The following is a 16061-nucleotide window of genomic DNA, read 5'->3' as shown; positions in this document are numbered from 1 at the left end:
TTGTGCCACCATCTAAATAATCTCACTAGAATTTTTTCTCTCTCTGTCTGTCTGTTTTTTTTTATTGTTTCTGAAGTCCTTTGGCATGGGGAATGTCAATAAACATTTAACATATTTAATGATACAGTCTGTGCAAATATCAAGCTTTCCATAATTTACTGTGATAAATTGTCTAGATCAGTATTGTGACAGGTAATACAGCTTTGTTTATCTTGCTGTACTACAGTACAGGTTTACAGATGAAGTAAGTCTTAAAATTCTCAAGGTGTCTAAATATATGCATTACACTAATAGAAAGCTGTCCACTAATTGTATATACAGTAGCAATGGAAAACAGATAAAGTATTGTGTTTAAAAATTCCATAATCGATAATAATTGTTTGTTCAATCGAACTGAAAGAGAATTTGGTAGGTACAGAACATTTGATTAAAAAAAACAAAGGGGTATATTAATGAATATTAGCGTTAGGGTTACTGACTGTTTTAATCACTCCACTGCAATCACTCTAATAAATGAACCAGCTAGAGGCTTAACATTGTTCATTGTTCATACAATAAGTACAGCATAACATCCCCAAGAAAAAATAACATAATACCTTAGGTGTTACATACATAAAATACATAATTTTAAAATAAACAATCACGGAGCATAAGGCACTTATACAGCTATGCCAGTCTACCATTGCAGGAAGTAACATATGCGTTTTTGATTCACTTAATATTCATGTCTCTTTCATGTCCCTTATTGTCATAACCCTTCCCAGCCTATTAATATTTGTTTGTCTGTATATATACATAGATACTGAATCAGCATTTCCACCTAAAACACAACTTTTAAACATTATGTAGAACAAGGCCCTTCAGGCGTTAAAAGTTATTTGGCTTTTGTTCAGGTATGCACCAAACACAAAGGCAATTTGATTACTAGTTGTCTTTCAAAATGTATTGTCAGAACATAAGACAATTAAAACATTTGCATCAATGACTAAAAGTAATATTACACAAATACGACACAGCACATCACATCATTTAGTGAGACATTATCCAGAAGTGTCCAAGCAAGGGACACCATGATAGTTATACAGCAGTATTGCTAAAACACAAATTTATCATTACTGTTTTACACGTTAGTTGATCAAATAATCCAAATTAATCATACACTGCTTGAGACTCTACATACACATGCATAAGGACACACTTTCTATAAACCATTAACACCATTGAACCATATTTTAAACCATTTAGATTCTCTGATGACACCTGATAATTTTAAACCCTTCCCTACTAGTTATATGGCACTACTACTTGTTTTTAACTGAATATTTGGTTTGAGAATAATAGCATGGTGTACACAATTTCAAGAATGTGTACACATACATTTGGGAGTCAAAACACGGTCACGTGAGACAATCAGTCAAGTTACTACTGTTACTACCACCACAGCCTTAATGTGTCCTGATATTTTATATACCAGCATTGATTTATTGTACAAAACATCCTGGTTTCCAATAATGGGCACGTTTAAAATCTTCTATTTGTTTTTTATGTTCCTCCTCTAGTCGTTTCCTTTCTTCGTTCAGTTTTTCTATAGTGTCTAGCTTTGAGAGGTCTTCCAACAGCTGACAGTCTTGTTTATGTTTCTCCTTCATAGCTTCGTATTCCTCCCAAGATTTTTTTTTAAAATCATTAAACTCCTCTGCTTTTTTCCGAGCCTCATCCTCATATCTCCGTTTAATTTCTTCTTTTTCTTTGTCATGAGCTTTTACCAATTCCAGGCGCTTTTTTTCCTCTTCGTCTATCTTAATCTGGTCTTCATTACTTTTCTTTAAGAATTTGTCTCTCTCTTGTTCCAACGTCTCTTGTAGTTCTCTCAGTTTATTTTCCTCTTTTTTTCTAATTAAATCTTCTTTTTTTCTTTTGTCTTCATCCATTTTCTTCTTCAGCTTCCATTGCTCTTGTTGTGCTTTCATTTCTCTCTTCTTATCTTTTAACTCTGTTTCAAGCCGTTTTCTTTCCTGCTGCTCTTTACGTCTCCTATCATTTTCTTTTTTTTCTCGTTTTTGCTTTACTTCCTCTTGTTCTCTGTCAAAGTCATCAATCAGTTTCTTTTCTTTCTCAGCCCATTCTTGTCTTTCTCGCTCCCTGTCTACAGCCTCCTTTCTCTTGTTTTCTTCAGAATGTTCTTTCTCCATTTTCTCATACTTTCGAATAAGTTCTTGTTTTATTTCTTCTTTACCCTTCTCTGCATCTTTAATTTTACTCATCCACTGCTGTTTTACTCTTTCAAACTCTATTTCTCCCTCATCCTTCTTCGTCTTTTCTTCCCTCTGTCTCCTTTCAAATTCTTCTTTTTCTTTGTGAAGTTTATCGTTCCATAGTTTTCTCTCTTCCTCTATCCTGGTTTTCTCCTCTACTTCTCTTATTTGTTGTTCTCTTTCCCACTGTTCACGTTGTTTTATCTGGGCCTTTTCCATGTCATTAACTGTTCTCTCCCATTGTCTCCGCTGTTTCTCTTCTCTGTCTCTTCTCTCTCGTTCTTCTGTATCTCTTTTATCTTTCTCCAGCCTCTCCCTCTCGTGTATTTCTTTACCAATTTTTTTGATTTCATCTGCTTTTCTTTGTAACTCTTCCTCCTTCTGTTTTCTCTCGTTCTTAACCTCAAGTCTCTGTTCCTCCATTCTTTTTTTCATTTCATTCATTTCCTCCTCGTGTTTGGTTTTAAGTTGATTCTTTTCTCTCTCCATCTCTTTTTCTTTCTGTTTCAGTATTTGATCAATTTCTTGTTTGATGGCAGCTTCAGCCTCCTGGAACATCTCGTTGGTATAACAACCTCCTCCATTTTTCTTCACCATCTCATCTATCTTTGTCATCAGCTCCCTGACCTGGCCATGGTTGTTCTTGTCTTTGTTATTGAAGACATGGTACCTGCCTCCACAATCCTGGATCAGTTTCTTCACCATCACATCAGCTCTTTGAATGTAACTCTCGATTGACTGATCTTCCTGAAGATCATCGCCTCTTGTGAACAAGACAATACTGTAGATGCCTGCATTTTTCCCAAAGTTTCTCTTGATGAGATCCAACGTATCTTTTTCTTCTTTTGTGGTTCTTCCAATCTGTACTGTCAGTAAGAAGACATGAGGACCTGGAGCTAAAAGGCTGATACATTTCACTATCTCCTCTTGAACTTGATCATTAGAGAAAGTTGTATCAAACAGGCCTGGAGTGTCGACTACTGCAACAGACCTGCCATCTACCATTTCTGTTTCCTTCTGGCACACAGCTGTCACAGATGTTGAACTTGTTTGAGAAATGAACTTATTTTTCCCTAAAATGGTGTTTCCTGTTGCACTCTTTCCACTTCCTGTCCTCCCAATCAGCACCACCCTCACACACTCTTCAAGGCTGCTCTTCTGGGAACCTGACAAAGTAAATGCAGTCATGTAAACAATCTGTAAGGTGTTCTTATAAGCAATGTAACAAATATAACTGGTACTATGGGCAACAATTTCATATTTTCACAAAACAATATTTTAGATGTTGGGTAATGTTAGACCTTTTGAATGTACTATATGTATGTCAAATGATGATGAAAGGTTACAACAAAAGTTTTCTCTATAGAAATAACTATTTTAACAGACTCCTGATATTAACATTTTAATACATACTTATATATTAAATTCATAATCTTCTCACCTGTCTGTATGTTTTTGGTCTGGTTCTCCAGCTCATTAATCCTCTTCAGAAATTCTTTCGAGTTCTTCTCCAACTGCAACTTCATATACATCTCAAGACTGAAGCAGCTGTCACCAGCCATCTTCTTTTCTATCTTCTCTAGGAGCTGGCGGACTTGTGTGTCATTAAAAAATTGATTCCCTTTTCCACATGACTGTAGGAGATCAACACAGCTTTCATTGCGATTCAATACAGCCATCAATTCATCATTTGTTGCTTGAAGATCATGAGTGAGTACAGCCAAGACAAAGTTACTGATTTGTGAGCCGTAGAATTCCTGGAGTTTCTGTAGCTCTCCCTTGTCTTCATCAGTGAGTGGACCCACAGGCACCACCAGGAGGAAAGCATGGACTCCAGGAGGGTCACACAGAGAGACACAGCGGAGAGTCTCACGCATCACTTCCTCCTGAGTGAGTGTTGGTCCACACAGAGCAGGCATCTCCACCAGGGTCAGCCAGCGTCCACACACCTCTCCCTCTCTCTTCACACACACTGCTGAGGAGAGAGACTCTGGCCTGGTCTCTCTCTGACCCAGTATGGTGTCGGCTGTGGAAGTCTTCCCACATCCTCTCCTCCCACACAGGACCAAGTTCATTCTAGGAATGTTACCCTCTGACTGTGGTGTCTCTTCATCATGTTTCAGGTATCTCCACCCATTCCTTCTCACCATCTCCTCTATCTTATTTGTTAACTGTGAATGGTCACCTCCATGTGTCATTTTGTAATGATGTCCTCCACAATCTTTGATGATCTGAGTCACACAGAGATTTCTTCCCTCTCCTTCATGTGTTGTGATCACCAGAGAGTGTTTGAAAGCATCTTTACCAAACAGGCTCAGGATCCACCTTAATCTTTTGTTGTTCTCTTCTGTGAACTCCTCTGGTTTCAGCAGCAGTAAGAATACATGAGGACCAGGAGCAGACAGGGACAAACACTTCTCCATCTCCTTCATCAGACCGTCTGCTGTCAATTTTGGACTACAGAGGTCTGGTGTCTTCACAACAGTTGTTTTCTTGCCCTTCACATGTGCACTGGCTGATACACATGTGTTAGTGGAGAAGACCATGGTGGGACTAAACTTTGTAAAGGAATTCTTCCCTAGAATGAAGTTTCCAGCTGATGTCTGCTTGTCATCACTCGTCCCCAACAGCACAATCCTAATTTCTGAAGAAATAATTGAGCATTCGATTACAATATAACATATACACATGCTTATCAAATTCACACATTGGATTGTTAGTATTGTAAATTGTACAATATATACTGTCTATGATATATACTTTTAAGATAATTTTGCACTGATATAATCACTTTTACTTTCTATTAAATTGTTGAAATATATGTAAATGTATCCCCATAGTGTGAAACTTACGACAACTTCTTGTACTGACTGATGACTGCCCAATACTGCCTTGAATGATGGACACCCCTGAATAAAGTTAAACACCAAACCTTATGCGTTCTGTCAACAATAATGCTGTAATATCCTTAACAGGGTATCTGCAGACATTGATTAATATTCTTATAATTTCAATTGGCTTCTGCAATTTAGCTTTGTGCTTGTTTCTATATGAATGAAATAAATCCAACCAAATATTTTAAACAAAACTCCAAGAACATATCAAGCAAATCAATATCTTTCAGTTGGAATATTATCCTACAGCCAGATTTGGTAGTTTATGCATGTCTTATTGCCTCGTTAACAATAATATATCCATTCATTTATCCATATGATACTAACATTCTTGGAGGATGGACTACATACATACCAACGTTTCTCACTGTCTCCCAATTCTCCTGATGTTTTGCTGCTTCCTCGGTTGTGCCACTTGCAGCATCTTCAAACCGATCACAGGCAAGGTGATCTCCTCCATGGGCCCTTACAATCTCCTCTAATTTAGCTAGAAGTTCAGTTTTATCATCAAGGCTCTTCAGCTGAAAGTACCTTCCTCTACATTTCTTGACCATTTGAGAGAACAAGGAATTTTCTGCTATATAGGTTTCCATTGGTTTTCCTATGTTATCTGCATTAACTATCATCATCATTGAGAAATCAAATGACTGCTGACTGTTGAGGGAGTTAAGGATATATGTTAACCTGCGACTTTCTTCTTCAATGAACTCTTCAGGAGTCACCACCAGGAGGAGCACGTGAGGTCCAGGTGCAGACAGAGTCACACACTGCTGCAGTTCCTCTGAGAGTTTTCTATCAGAGATATCTTGGTGTAGCAGGTCTGAAGTGTTGACCACAGTGAAGCGTCTTCTCTCCACTTGTCCACTGATTATTTGAGTCTGTTGAGAATAGTTAGGATGAAATCCTTCTGTACCCAGGAGAAGGTTTCCCATAATGCTCTTCGCTCTGCCGTTCCTCCCCAGAAGTACAATCCTCCGGTCTGGATGATCCTCAGACACTGAGAAGCAAACATCACAAAATCACAAGGTTGAATTAGTTTTAGTACGAGCACATCACAGGCACAGCTACTAGCACTACACACACTAAGACTTTCCAACGAGTAAACAATGTATGAACAACATTGAACCACAGACATCCTATAAGTATAACAATTATTTATAGTATTTACAATATATAACACCACAGAATAATTTGAATGAATCAACTTACTGAGAGGAGGCAATAACTCAGAGCTGTTGGTCTTCCTCATTCCTCTCTCTGAGAATAAAACATATGAAATAGAACAATGGAATGAGAATTTGAATGGAACATTTATTCTGAATGCAATCCAAGCATTCAGGGCATTCATTTAATGACAATTTATTGATTAATGATTATCATTAACATCCCTAATTAGACTTAACATTTATATAGCCTAAATAAACTTTGCAGGGAACCGTTGGATGTTGTTGCATCAGCACTGTTTGTGTAGCATAAACTTATCCTATAAAATGTTATGGACGTGTCCTGTATACAGTATAGGTTCTCGGTGTGTTTGAAGGTCCAAGGTTTCCAAGTAAGTAAGTAATTTTATTTGCCATAATTGAATCTTGAGAGAAATACAGCAGAGATCCATTTCGGTAGTCTTCCGAGTTTTGGGTGGGTTTCTTGGTAATCTATACAAAGTGTCCCAAGACTTCTTTGCAAAAACCATCAGTCCTGATCCATGCGTAACAGGCACACCTTGTAGTGCATCATTTTCTTTAATGTGTTGCCAGGGAAAACATCCAGTGTGATGCTGATGAAAACTGGAACAAATGGAGACCATGTGGTATATACTGCATTTGCGTTGCATTTTTGACATTTGTGTTGCAACACTTGCCTGTTTGTGCTGTGTTTTCTTAGCGATTGTTTTTTTATTTGTATTCTGCTGTATGCATATACAATAGATTGCAGAGTACATGGAATTTGTCAAGGAAAAAACAAGTATCTTGTATGTAAAAAGCCTTTTGTTTCTGTATATTGAGTGACTTTCTTTCTGATTTAATGTGGTCATTTTGCGATCTTTGGTAGTCTTTTTATTTTATGGTCTGTGGTCAAATTATTTTCGAAAATAATATTTTTCACAATCGGCAACACGTCTACTCTTCTCTTATTGAACATAGACTAATGATAGTATCAACAAAAGGCCCAATCAGGGTTAACTATATTAGGCTATAATAATAATTGTAGTTTGTATTTATTGGACCATTGTGTTGACCATTGATTGAACATTCAATGTCAGGTTGTATGTTTTGATGAAGATTGGTTTTGTGTCATGCTTTTTTGTTATAAGAATTTGTGTTCCAGTTTGGGGCTGCATGTTTTGTGTTTTAAGAATTTTGTTTAGAAAGGTGGGCTCATCCAATTGATTCTGTAACAGTTACTGGGATCTGTACTGCTATTCAGCTTTGGGCTCCAAATGCTTCAGCATAAATTGAACCATGTTTGTAGTGACAATATTTTTTATATAATAATATTATTATTTTATTTTTTTACAAATGTAATACGGATTACTGTTTTGTCAGAAAGAGGCAACCCTAACCTCTTGCAGGCAAGTAGGGTGAAGTGCCTTGCCCAAGGACACAACGCCATTTTGCACAGCCGGGGAATCGAACCAACAACGTTCTGATTAATAGCCCGACTCCCTAATCGCTCAGCCATCTGACTCCTTTTGTTGATACTATCATTAGTCTATGTTCAATAAAAGAAGAGTAGACATGTTGCCGATTGTGAAAAATAATCCCTTCTAAAATAATTTGACCACAGACTATAAAATAAAAAGACTACCAAAGATCGCAAAATGACCACATTAAAGCAGAAAGACTCTGACTCCCTAACCGCTCAGCCATCTGACCCCCTCTTATTTCTATCTGTTTCTACTATTGTTTTCTATTTGGATAGTCTTTACATCAGAGGGCGCACTAGGTAAATATCACCGGTGGCTTCCACTGCATTGATTGGGCATGATTGGGCTTCATAAACAGGTGCATAGCTCCCATGCACAAACAATGCATGGAAGACCACTGAGACGCCACTGTTGAGTAGCTTAGCTTGGAACCATGTATTCAGTTGCCTGTATTTTAGTTGCAAGCCTCTATTTGTGTTGTAGAACGGTTTAGTTGTAATTATTATTTTGAACGCTTAGAATCTGTTTCTTTCTTTAAGGTTTTCAACCTGCTTATTCTGCTGGAGTAAAAGTCCAATAAAAATCACTAAAGCCGAGTTGAGCCTTGCGTCTCTCTGTGTCTCTTCCTGGGTCTTGCCAAGTGGACCAGCATTGTTGGAGATAGAACTTGACAATTACAAATAATTAAGAGCAGCTTATGCCATTTAGCATGGTCACTTACCAACAGCCATGCCACGTTCACCATATTCACCCGCTCCTCTCTCATCCCCCCAACTCCTCTCTTCTGCTTCTGCTCCTCTCTCTGTTGTTGCTCCTCCTGTAGACTTTTCATGAAGCTCACAGGTGAGTTGTCCTCCTCTGTTCTCCTCCACAATCTTGTCTATACTTGATATAAGTTCGGTGTGGTCGACAGATTGTTTGAACTTGAAGTATTTCGATCTAAATTCTCCAATCAATTGCTGTACCTGGGGATTTATATCCTCACAGGATTCCAAGTCTTGTCTTCTGTCTCGTTCAGCAGTTACTACCACCATTGAGCAGTCACAGGACTTTCCACTAATAGAATCAAGCAAGTGTCTGATTCTGTCCCTCTCATCTTCAGTGAACTCTTCAGGTGTCACCAGCAGGAGGAGCACATGAGGTCCAGGTGCAGACAGAGTCACACACTGCTGCAGTTCCTCTGACAGTTTATCATGAGAGATATCTGGGTGTAACAGGTCTGGAGTGATGACCACAGTGAAGCGTCTTCCCTCCACCAGTCCCCTGGCTCTCTCAGTCTGGTGCAGAACATAGTTGAGATCAAACGCCTCTCTGTTCAGGAGGATGTTTCCCACAATGCTCTTCTCTCTGCCATTCCTCCCCAGAAGAACAATCCTCATCTCTGGAGGATCCTCAGACACTGTGGAGTAAATGTCAGAAATCACAAGGTTTAATTTGTTTTAGTAAGTGCAGCTCACAGGCACAGCTGATGGCACTACACACACTAAGACTTTCCAAAGAGTAATATACAATGTATGAAGAACACTGAAGCAAAGAGATATTATTACTATATATATATATACATACACTACACACAACTATGAAGATAATTTCCCATATTTATGATATATCATGCCATATAACTTGGGGGTAGACATGATTTATGAATCAACTCACTTTCAGGAGGCAATAATTCATAGCTGCTGGTCTTCTTGATTCCTCTGTCTGAGAATGAAACATATCAGATAGAACAATGGAATGACTATTAGAATGGAACATTCATTCTGAATGCAATTCAAGCATTTGGGGCATTCATTTACAAAAGTGTAATAGTTGAGTGTAACAAGATTGCATGTGCTCCTTGAACTGAATTCTGTAGTGGGTGATGTTGGTTCTTCATTAGTGTAAAAAGCTATGCTACATGGTCATATATTCATCCTAGATGTGAAAGATGCTAAATATGCCAATATCTGAAGCTATTGTAATAAAAACATTATCTGTTTTTGAGATGCATAATGAAAGCATTCGATTTTCCATATGATAGGGCGGTTTTCACCAAAATAACACAAGCTTTCAAATGTGACCTTGCCACAAAATTCACCACTCAGTCTATTTTGTTCTGTATATCCCAGCATTACATTATTTTCACAGTACATGTGTAGGTTTGATAGGTCTGAAAACAGAATAGTCCATACATTTCCTTTGGTAATCAAAGCTGGGGTAGCCTATATTTCCTCAGAATGCGATGTTGTTGAACAAGAAAGATATTGGTTTTGATTGCCGAGTTTAAGGTTTTTGTGTTGAGAAGAAAAAAAATTGAGACAGTCTCCCCTTTATGAATGCAATCCAAACTGTGTAACGGCGGAGCATGTGGAGTAACCATGTCCACAGTGGAGTAACCATGGTGTAAGTAAGGGATAATGATAATGGACACCTCGGGGGGCATTATCCAGCTAAATGCCATGGTCACATGGCAATTTTTAATTTATGTTTTTATGCGTTTTATTTTGAAAAATCTAAGATTTTTCAGACGACATAGGCTAAGCCAACTCTGATCATTCTAGTCCGCACAGCTCATAGAACCAACACCGGCTTTGCAGCCAAAGAAACTGCACCACTTTACATACGGTCCCTGCGGACTTTTATCTCCAAGAGTGTATGGATGCAGCCTGGAGCCTCCCGTCTCATGCCCTCCCATCTCATGCCCAGCATGTCCAACGGTAAGTTCAGAGGTTCAAACATACGAAATCGCGAATTATTCACGAAAAGAATGAGGAATTCCTGAATAACAGATTAAGGACACACAGTCCTCACTGTCAGTGTCAGGACAGTTATCTTTCAGTTCCTCAGTTTCTTTTGTGTTGGCACAATTACAACAACGACATAAGTCTGTGCAACACAGTCCTAGCGAAAAACAGGTACATCTGCCAGTCTCACAGGCACTTTTGCAGCCGCAGTGTATCACATGCAAAACACTGTCAGGGGCCGAATTTCTGGTCATCCCGGTAACGTGCAAGGTCCCATCCTCTATTTGACAACCATATCCATCCATGTGGACAAAAAGCAGCTACCTTATTGGTGTAGAACGATCACGTGTCGAACCGTGCCGTCACGCAATCCCAGCATGCACCGGTCATCGCCATTTTGGCAGTAAAGTGGAGAGCCAAGTGGAGCGCCAGAGTGTACATACATATATACTTACATACATATTATACATAGTTTAATTTGCTGCCTATTTCAGTAAACGTTGATTTAACATGGTGGATAGCTGCTGTGCGCCGGGATGCCTGAACCATCGGGGAAAAGATAAAGGGAGAGCATTTTATAGGATTCCTAAGATCCAGAGAGAAGAACCCCATAATTCCTGACAACCACCCATGGCTTCAACTGAAGATCATTCAGTCTCTTGGAATGACTTATCTGTAATAAATGTTATGGCATTTTTGTGATGAAAAGTGCACTGATATAATGAACGTTAGCCAAAGTTAGTAGCTAACCGTTGACGAACGTTACAGACTAGCTAACACTAGCTAGCTATAGAAGTTATAAAACCGACTGCATTAGCTAACGTTACACATAGCAATTTGTAGCCGGTAGACTTCAAAGCTGAATATTCATCACTACTCCCGCTGATTGCGTCCATTTATATCCCTCCAGGCTTTTGTAGGCTTTCAAAGATTCTCTAGAGTAGGACGAATGAAAGTTGATAGAGAGTTGTAAATATCTGGATACAGAAGGTCATGGAAGCCTTCCGTTTCACTCGTAAAGGTCGTAAAAAAATAACTCCGGGAGCATTATATGGATCACTAATGTTTAATCGATCAAGTTTTGCTTTATAGTTGCGTATGTCTTTTGAATTAAAGTGCGCAGTGAACTCGGACAGGTTGAAATGCCTGCTGGCGCCGTTCATTTTTGCCGCTACTTTCCTGCCAAAATGGCGACATAAACAGTACAGTCACGTGACGTCCGGGGCTCTATAGACCTTTTTTGGAACGTAAACAATAACAGATCAGTTTAGATCGCAAGGCCCTGAACTACATCCGGCTAGCGCGTTTCCTACATTATCGCTAGCTACTTTACCATCGAGTTAACATGACTAGTATGGAAGCAAATCGTTACCAAAATTCAAATGCAAATGCATTTCCAGAAATGCATTTGCATTTTAAGAATGTGGCTGCATTATTTGACTTATAAATGAAATTAGCAATCAATCATCCTATTTGCATTTTAATTTTCTTCTTCAAGAGTGCTCAATCTTTCACTTAATTAAAATGAAAAAGAAATAGACATTTGAGATTTAATTTTCAAAACATGCCCCAGCAAATAGATACCAAAATTCAATTTGAAATGTAAAATTTGAAAATTAAAATGAATTTCCAGAAATGCATTTTCATTTTAAGAACGTGGCTGCAAAATCGTGACCACAATTCAAATTCAAATGCATTTCTGGAAATGCATTTTAATTTTAATTTTAATTTAATTTTACAAATTTTACATTTCAAATTGAATTTTGGTATCTATTTGCTGGGGCATGTTTTGAAAATTAAATCTCAAATGTCTATTTCTTTTTCATTTTAATTTAGTGAAAGATTGAGCACTCTTGAAGAAAATTAAAATGCAAATAGGATGATTGATTACTAATTTCATTTATGAGTCAAATAATGCAGCCACATTCTTAAAATGCAAATGCATTTCTGGAAATGCATTTGCATTTGAATTTTGGTAACGATTTGCTTCCATAGACTAGCGCATATTACCATCAATTAACTGGCTGTGGATAGCAGCGATACATCGAATAGTGTCCCCTAACCGACCCACTGGATCAGAACTTTATTTATTTTAGGCTATAATTTATTTTAGGCTGATCTGAAATTGATAGCCTACCTAAGGTAGGGCTAGAGCTAATCTATCCCGATGTCTACTATTTCAAATAGTAGCTACATTAGCCTACCAAATAGTATTTGGTAGAGTGTGTTTACAGTCAGGAGAGGTTATTGGAGCCTATAAAAGTCTGATGCCTACAACTATTTTTTTTAATGGGAGTCAACAAACAATGTACATATTAAGACATGACGGCTTAAAAAGACCTAGACCAGCTGTGATGCCTGCATACTAAAAGCAACGGTCGGGGAGGTGTGCAGCATAGGCTATCTGCTGGTTACTTGTTGAATAACTGCTGTGAAATTGTAGTAATTAATAAACCCACTGATAAATGTTCAATATTATCTGCTGTTTTTACATCACCCGCAGTCATTTCTGAACCCAGTGTATGGTCGAGGGTTAAAAAAAACAGGAGGATATGAGAGTTAGCCATAGCCTAGGACTACGCATGCAGTGTCAGATCCACAACCGAGTTATCTCTACTGAAGTATATTTATTGTTCAGGTGGATCCCTTGCCTGTTGCGCAAATTCAGTAACCAAAGAAAGGACACATCGCCACTGATGCTAGGCATGATTGGAAATTCCCTTCCATGACAAGTTGGGGCGGAGCTAGACTCAGTACAGTGGGGGCGGAGCTTCATCACGAGGCCCTCTGCTACCAAGTCATTAAAAAAAAATTAACCGTAAAAGAAAAACGGTTAAATATCTGATGAATGCACATGTTATAACGTCACTTGTTGAGCCATAAGCATGTTAAAAAAAAAACACAAAGAAAAGCCAATTCTTTGGACAAATTTGTATTTACGAACACAGAAAACAGTTTGCCAGTCAAGTAAAAATGTTTTAACACCACAGACAACGACAGCTGATTGACAGCGATGCTGAACAGGCCAAGTGTGCTCAATCAGATGATGAGAAGTACGATGTGAGAGGAGCACACGATGCTACCACACTTCTACTACTATCTCGTTCTTTTCTTTTTAATGCGCCCGATTTACATTCTCTCTCCATTTTCGTAACTATTCTCTTAAGTGCTAGCCTATATCTATGGCGCAGCCACTGTCTAACTGTACTCCCTGGATAAATATTGTCTAATTTCTGGAAAAAACAAAAAAGCTATTTGAGAAAGAAGCAGACAGAAGGTTAAACTGTCAAAATGTAAGTGATGCAAGATCAGTGGTGTTTGAGGGGCCCCTTATTGGCACGGGGCCCTGGGGCGGCCGCACCCAAGCTATCTCCGCTACACCCCAAACCACCTTTTTAAAGCACTACCCAGATAGCAAACGTCATTGAAACTACGCTGAATCATCCGCTTTCAACGCTAATTTCATTGAAACAACGTCAGACTATGATGTTGAACAATCATCATTTTGCACCCTTATTTCATATTGAAACGCGATTCTAACGGTATTTCCACTAATATTACTATTGAAACAACGTTGAAAAACAAACCAAAATCAACGCTATTCTAACGGTATTTCCACTATTGAAACAACGTTGAAAGATCAACAAGCTATATACTTTACAGCAGCAACCCACTCGTCCCGTTTTTATAGGACATTTAAACTGGTTGACAACTTGTTCTTCCCCAATCTCGACGACCGGTCATTTATGACAAAGATATTGAGGAAATACTGAAATATTGGTGTTTTTCTTGATTTATTGGCAATATAGGTTAATCAATAATCAACTTTATCACCAATCCAAAGCTTGGACAACTTGGTCTGCTAGTAGTAGAATAATGTGAAACAGGTCTGAAGCTTCTATGGTCATTTTTGACAAAGATATTGAGGAAATACTGAAATATTTGTGTTTTTATTGATTTATTGGCTATGGGTTAATCAATAATCAACATTATCACCAAACCAAAGGTTGTACAAATTGGTCAGTCAGTAGTAGAAGAATGTGCAACAAGTTTGAAGTTTGTATGGTGACTGTCAACTCTTTTACCCCGGTCCCTAAATATGATGCGGAGCCTGAACGGAGGTACGAATATGAATGTCTGTTGAATCTCGAATATGAAACTGATTTCACCTCGGTATCTCGACGAACAGACAAACACAGCAACATTTTTTGCCACAGTAACTTGCTCACTTCTTCTAAACTGACTTCCATCAAAACAATCATTCGCGCGTCTGAAACCGGAAGCTCTCAAGGGCCAAACTTGACGAATTAAAATTCTAGAATGTTCATCAAAAAAGGTCACTAGTTCTGCATTAAACATAGACGCATCGACAATCGACTGGAATGTTAGCGACGAACTTTTTTTTGGTAGCTAAGCACGACTCGTTCTTTTTTATGAGCTAAAGATTGTGTAGATGCCAGACTGTGGAGCGGAATGAAACGATAATAGGGTTCAGTTTACGGACTATAGGTAGTCTTTTGAGTTTTGTGTGGTTTTCTTATCGATTATCCTACCAAGAAATCTTCTATACAAAAAGTGTCCCTAATTACCTGACTTCACCATACATTCTGAAGACACTGTATATAGGGCATGATGAATTTAGACATAAAACATGTTGTGAAGCAATGTAGGCTATATAATATAAGTTTAGGACATAGGCTATACAGAAAAAAACGTAATCTGAATCAGAAATTGTGTATAGGTTATGCTGAAAGACTGAAAGTGCTGAAAGTGCCTGTGGCATCAGTAAGTTATGTGTGCTTGATTAGGAAGTATTGTTATTATAAAAACAGTAGATTACATTTAGTCAGTTTATCAACATTCCAGTTTAGAAATATTTCTCAGATTTCAAGTTGTATTTTTTAGTATGCTCACCGAGAGTTTTTGCAGACTCCGCCATTTTATGGTCACAGATAACAAGGAAGTGAAAGTGAAAGTATAAACTCATCCAGTTAACCCATTCCTGTGAAGGTAGCTGTCTACGTAGGCTACTCTGCGCAGCCTGCAAGGAGACTGCGCTCTGCTTCCCCTGAGTTGAGTTAATTGATTTCACCTTGCCTATTCAGTTTTGTCCGTTTCTGTGATCGACCATTTGCCTGTCTTCCGACCACTTTTTTGGATAACCTCTATTGACCTGCCTGCCTGTGTATCGACTACTGCCTGTTCCTGGACTACCCTGTTCTTAATAAACCCTCAGCACTTGGATTCCGAGTCTGGTCTGGTTACATTAGCAGGTTGATGAATGCAGTGTTTGTTGCATGCGGAAATGTATTGTGATAAATGGATCAGCCCAGCAAAGACAAAAGCACTGATTGGCACACCTGGGGGTGATTGAGGAGGGTGTATATGAAGAGAGAGCGTGAGGAAGAGGGGAGGACTGTGTGTGGACCAGAAAAAGAGGTCGAGTGTGGCCGAGAGGAGACTCTTTGCCATTGTATGCCATTTGGCTGAACGAAATTTAGCATTTCGAGGACACACTGAACACCTGTACCAACCCAGA

The 16061-nt window shown here is 38.5% G+C and overlaps 1 protein-coding gene across 2 annotated transcripts; it reads right to left on the bottom strand.

Annotated features, from left to right (window-relative positions):
• Nucleotides 1-469: 469 nt before the first annotated feature.
• On the bottom strand, nucleotides 470-15521 carry LOC134034423 (uncharacterized). 2 transcript variants are annotated; one of them, XM_062478996.1, is made up of 8 exons: nucleotides 15437-15521; nucleotides 9453-9500; nucleotides 8518-9195; nucleotides 6359-6406; nucleotides 5505-6146; nucleotides 5108-5164; nucleotides 3697-4899; nucleotides 470-3421 (listed from the first exon to the last, which is right to left on the bottom strand). In XM_062478996.1, exons 1-8 carry the CDS (start codon nucleotides 15507-15509, stop codon nucleotides 1482-1484), a joined length of 4689 nt encoding a protein of 1562 aa, XP_062334980.1. In that variant the 5' UTR covers nucleotides 15510-15521; the 3' UTR covers nucleotides 470-1481. The 2 variants fall into 2 exon arrangements, with proteins under 2 accessions (XP_062334980.1, XP_062334990.1); XM_062479006.1 differs by lacking the exon at nucleotides 5108-5164.
• Nucleotides 15522-16061: the final 540 nt, after the last annotated feature.

This window comes from Osmerus eperlanus, chromosome 2 (genome assembly GCF_963692335.1).
Source record: "Osmerus eperlanus chromosome 2, fOsmEpe2.1, whole genome shotgun sequence".
Classification (NCBI taxonomy): Eukaryota; Metazoa; Chordata; class Actinopteri; order Osmeriformes; family Osmeridae; genus Osmerus; species Osmerus eperlanus.
This window is presented reverse-complemented; position numbering and strand designations above follow the sequence as displayed.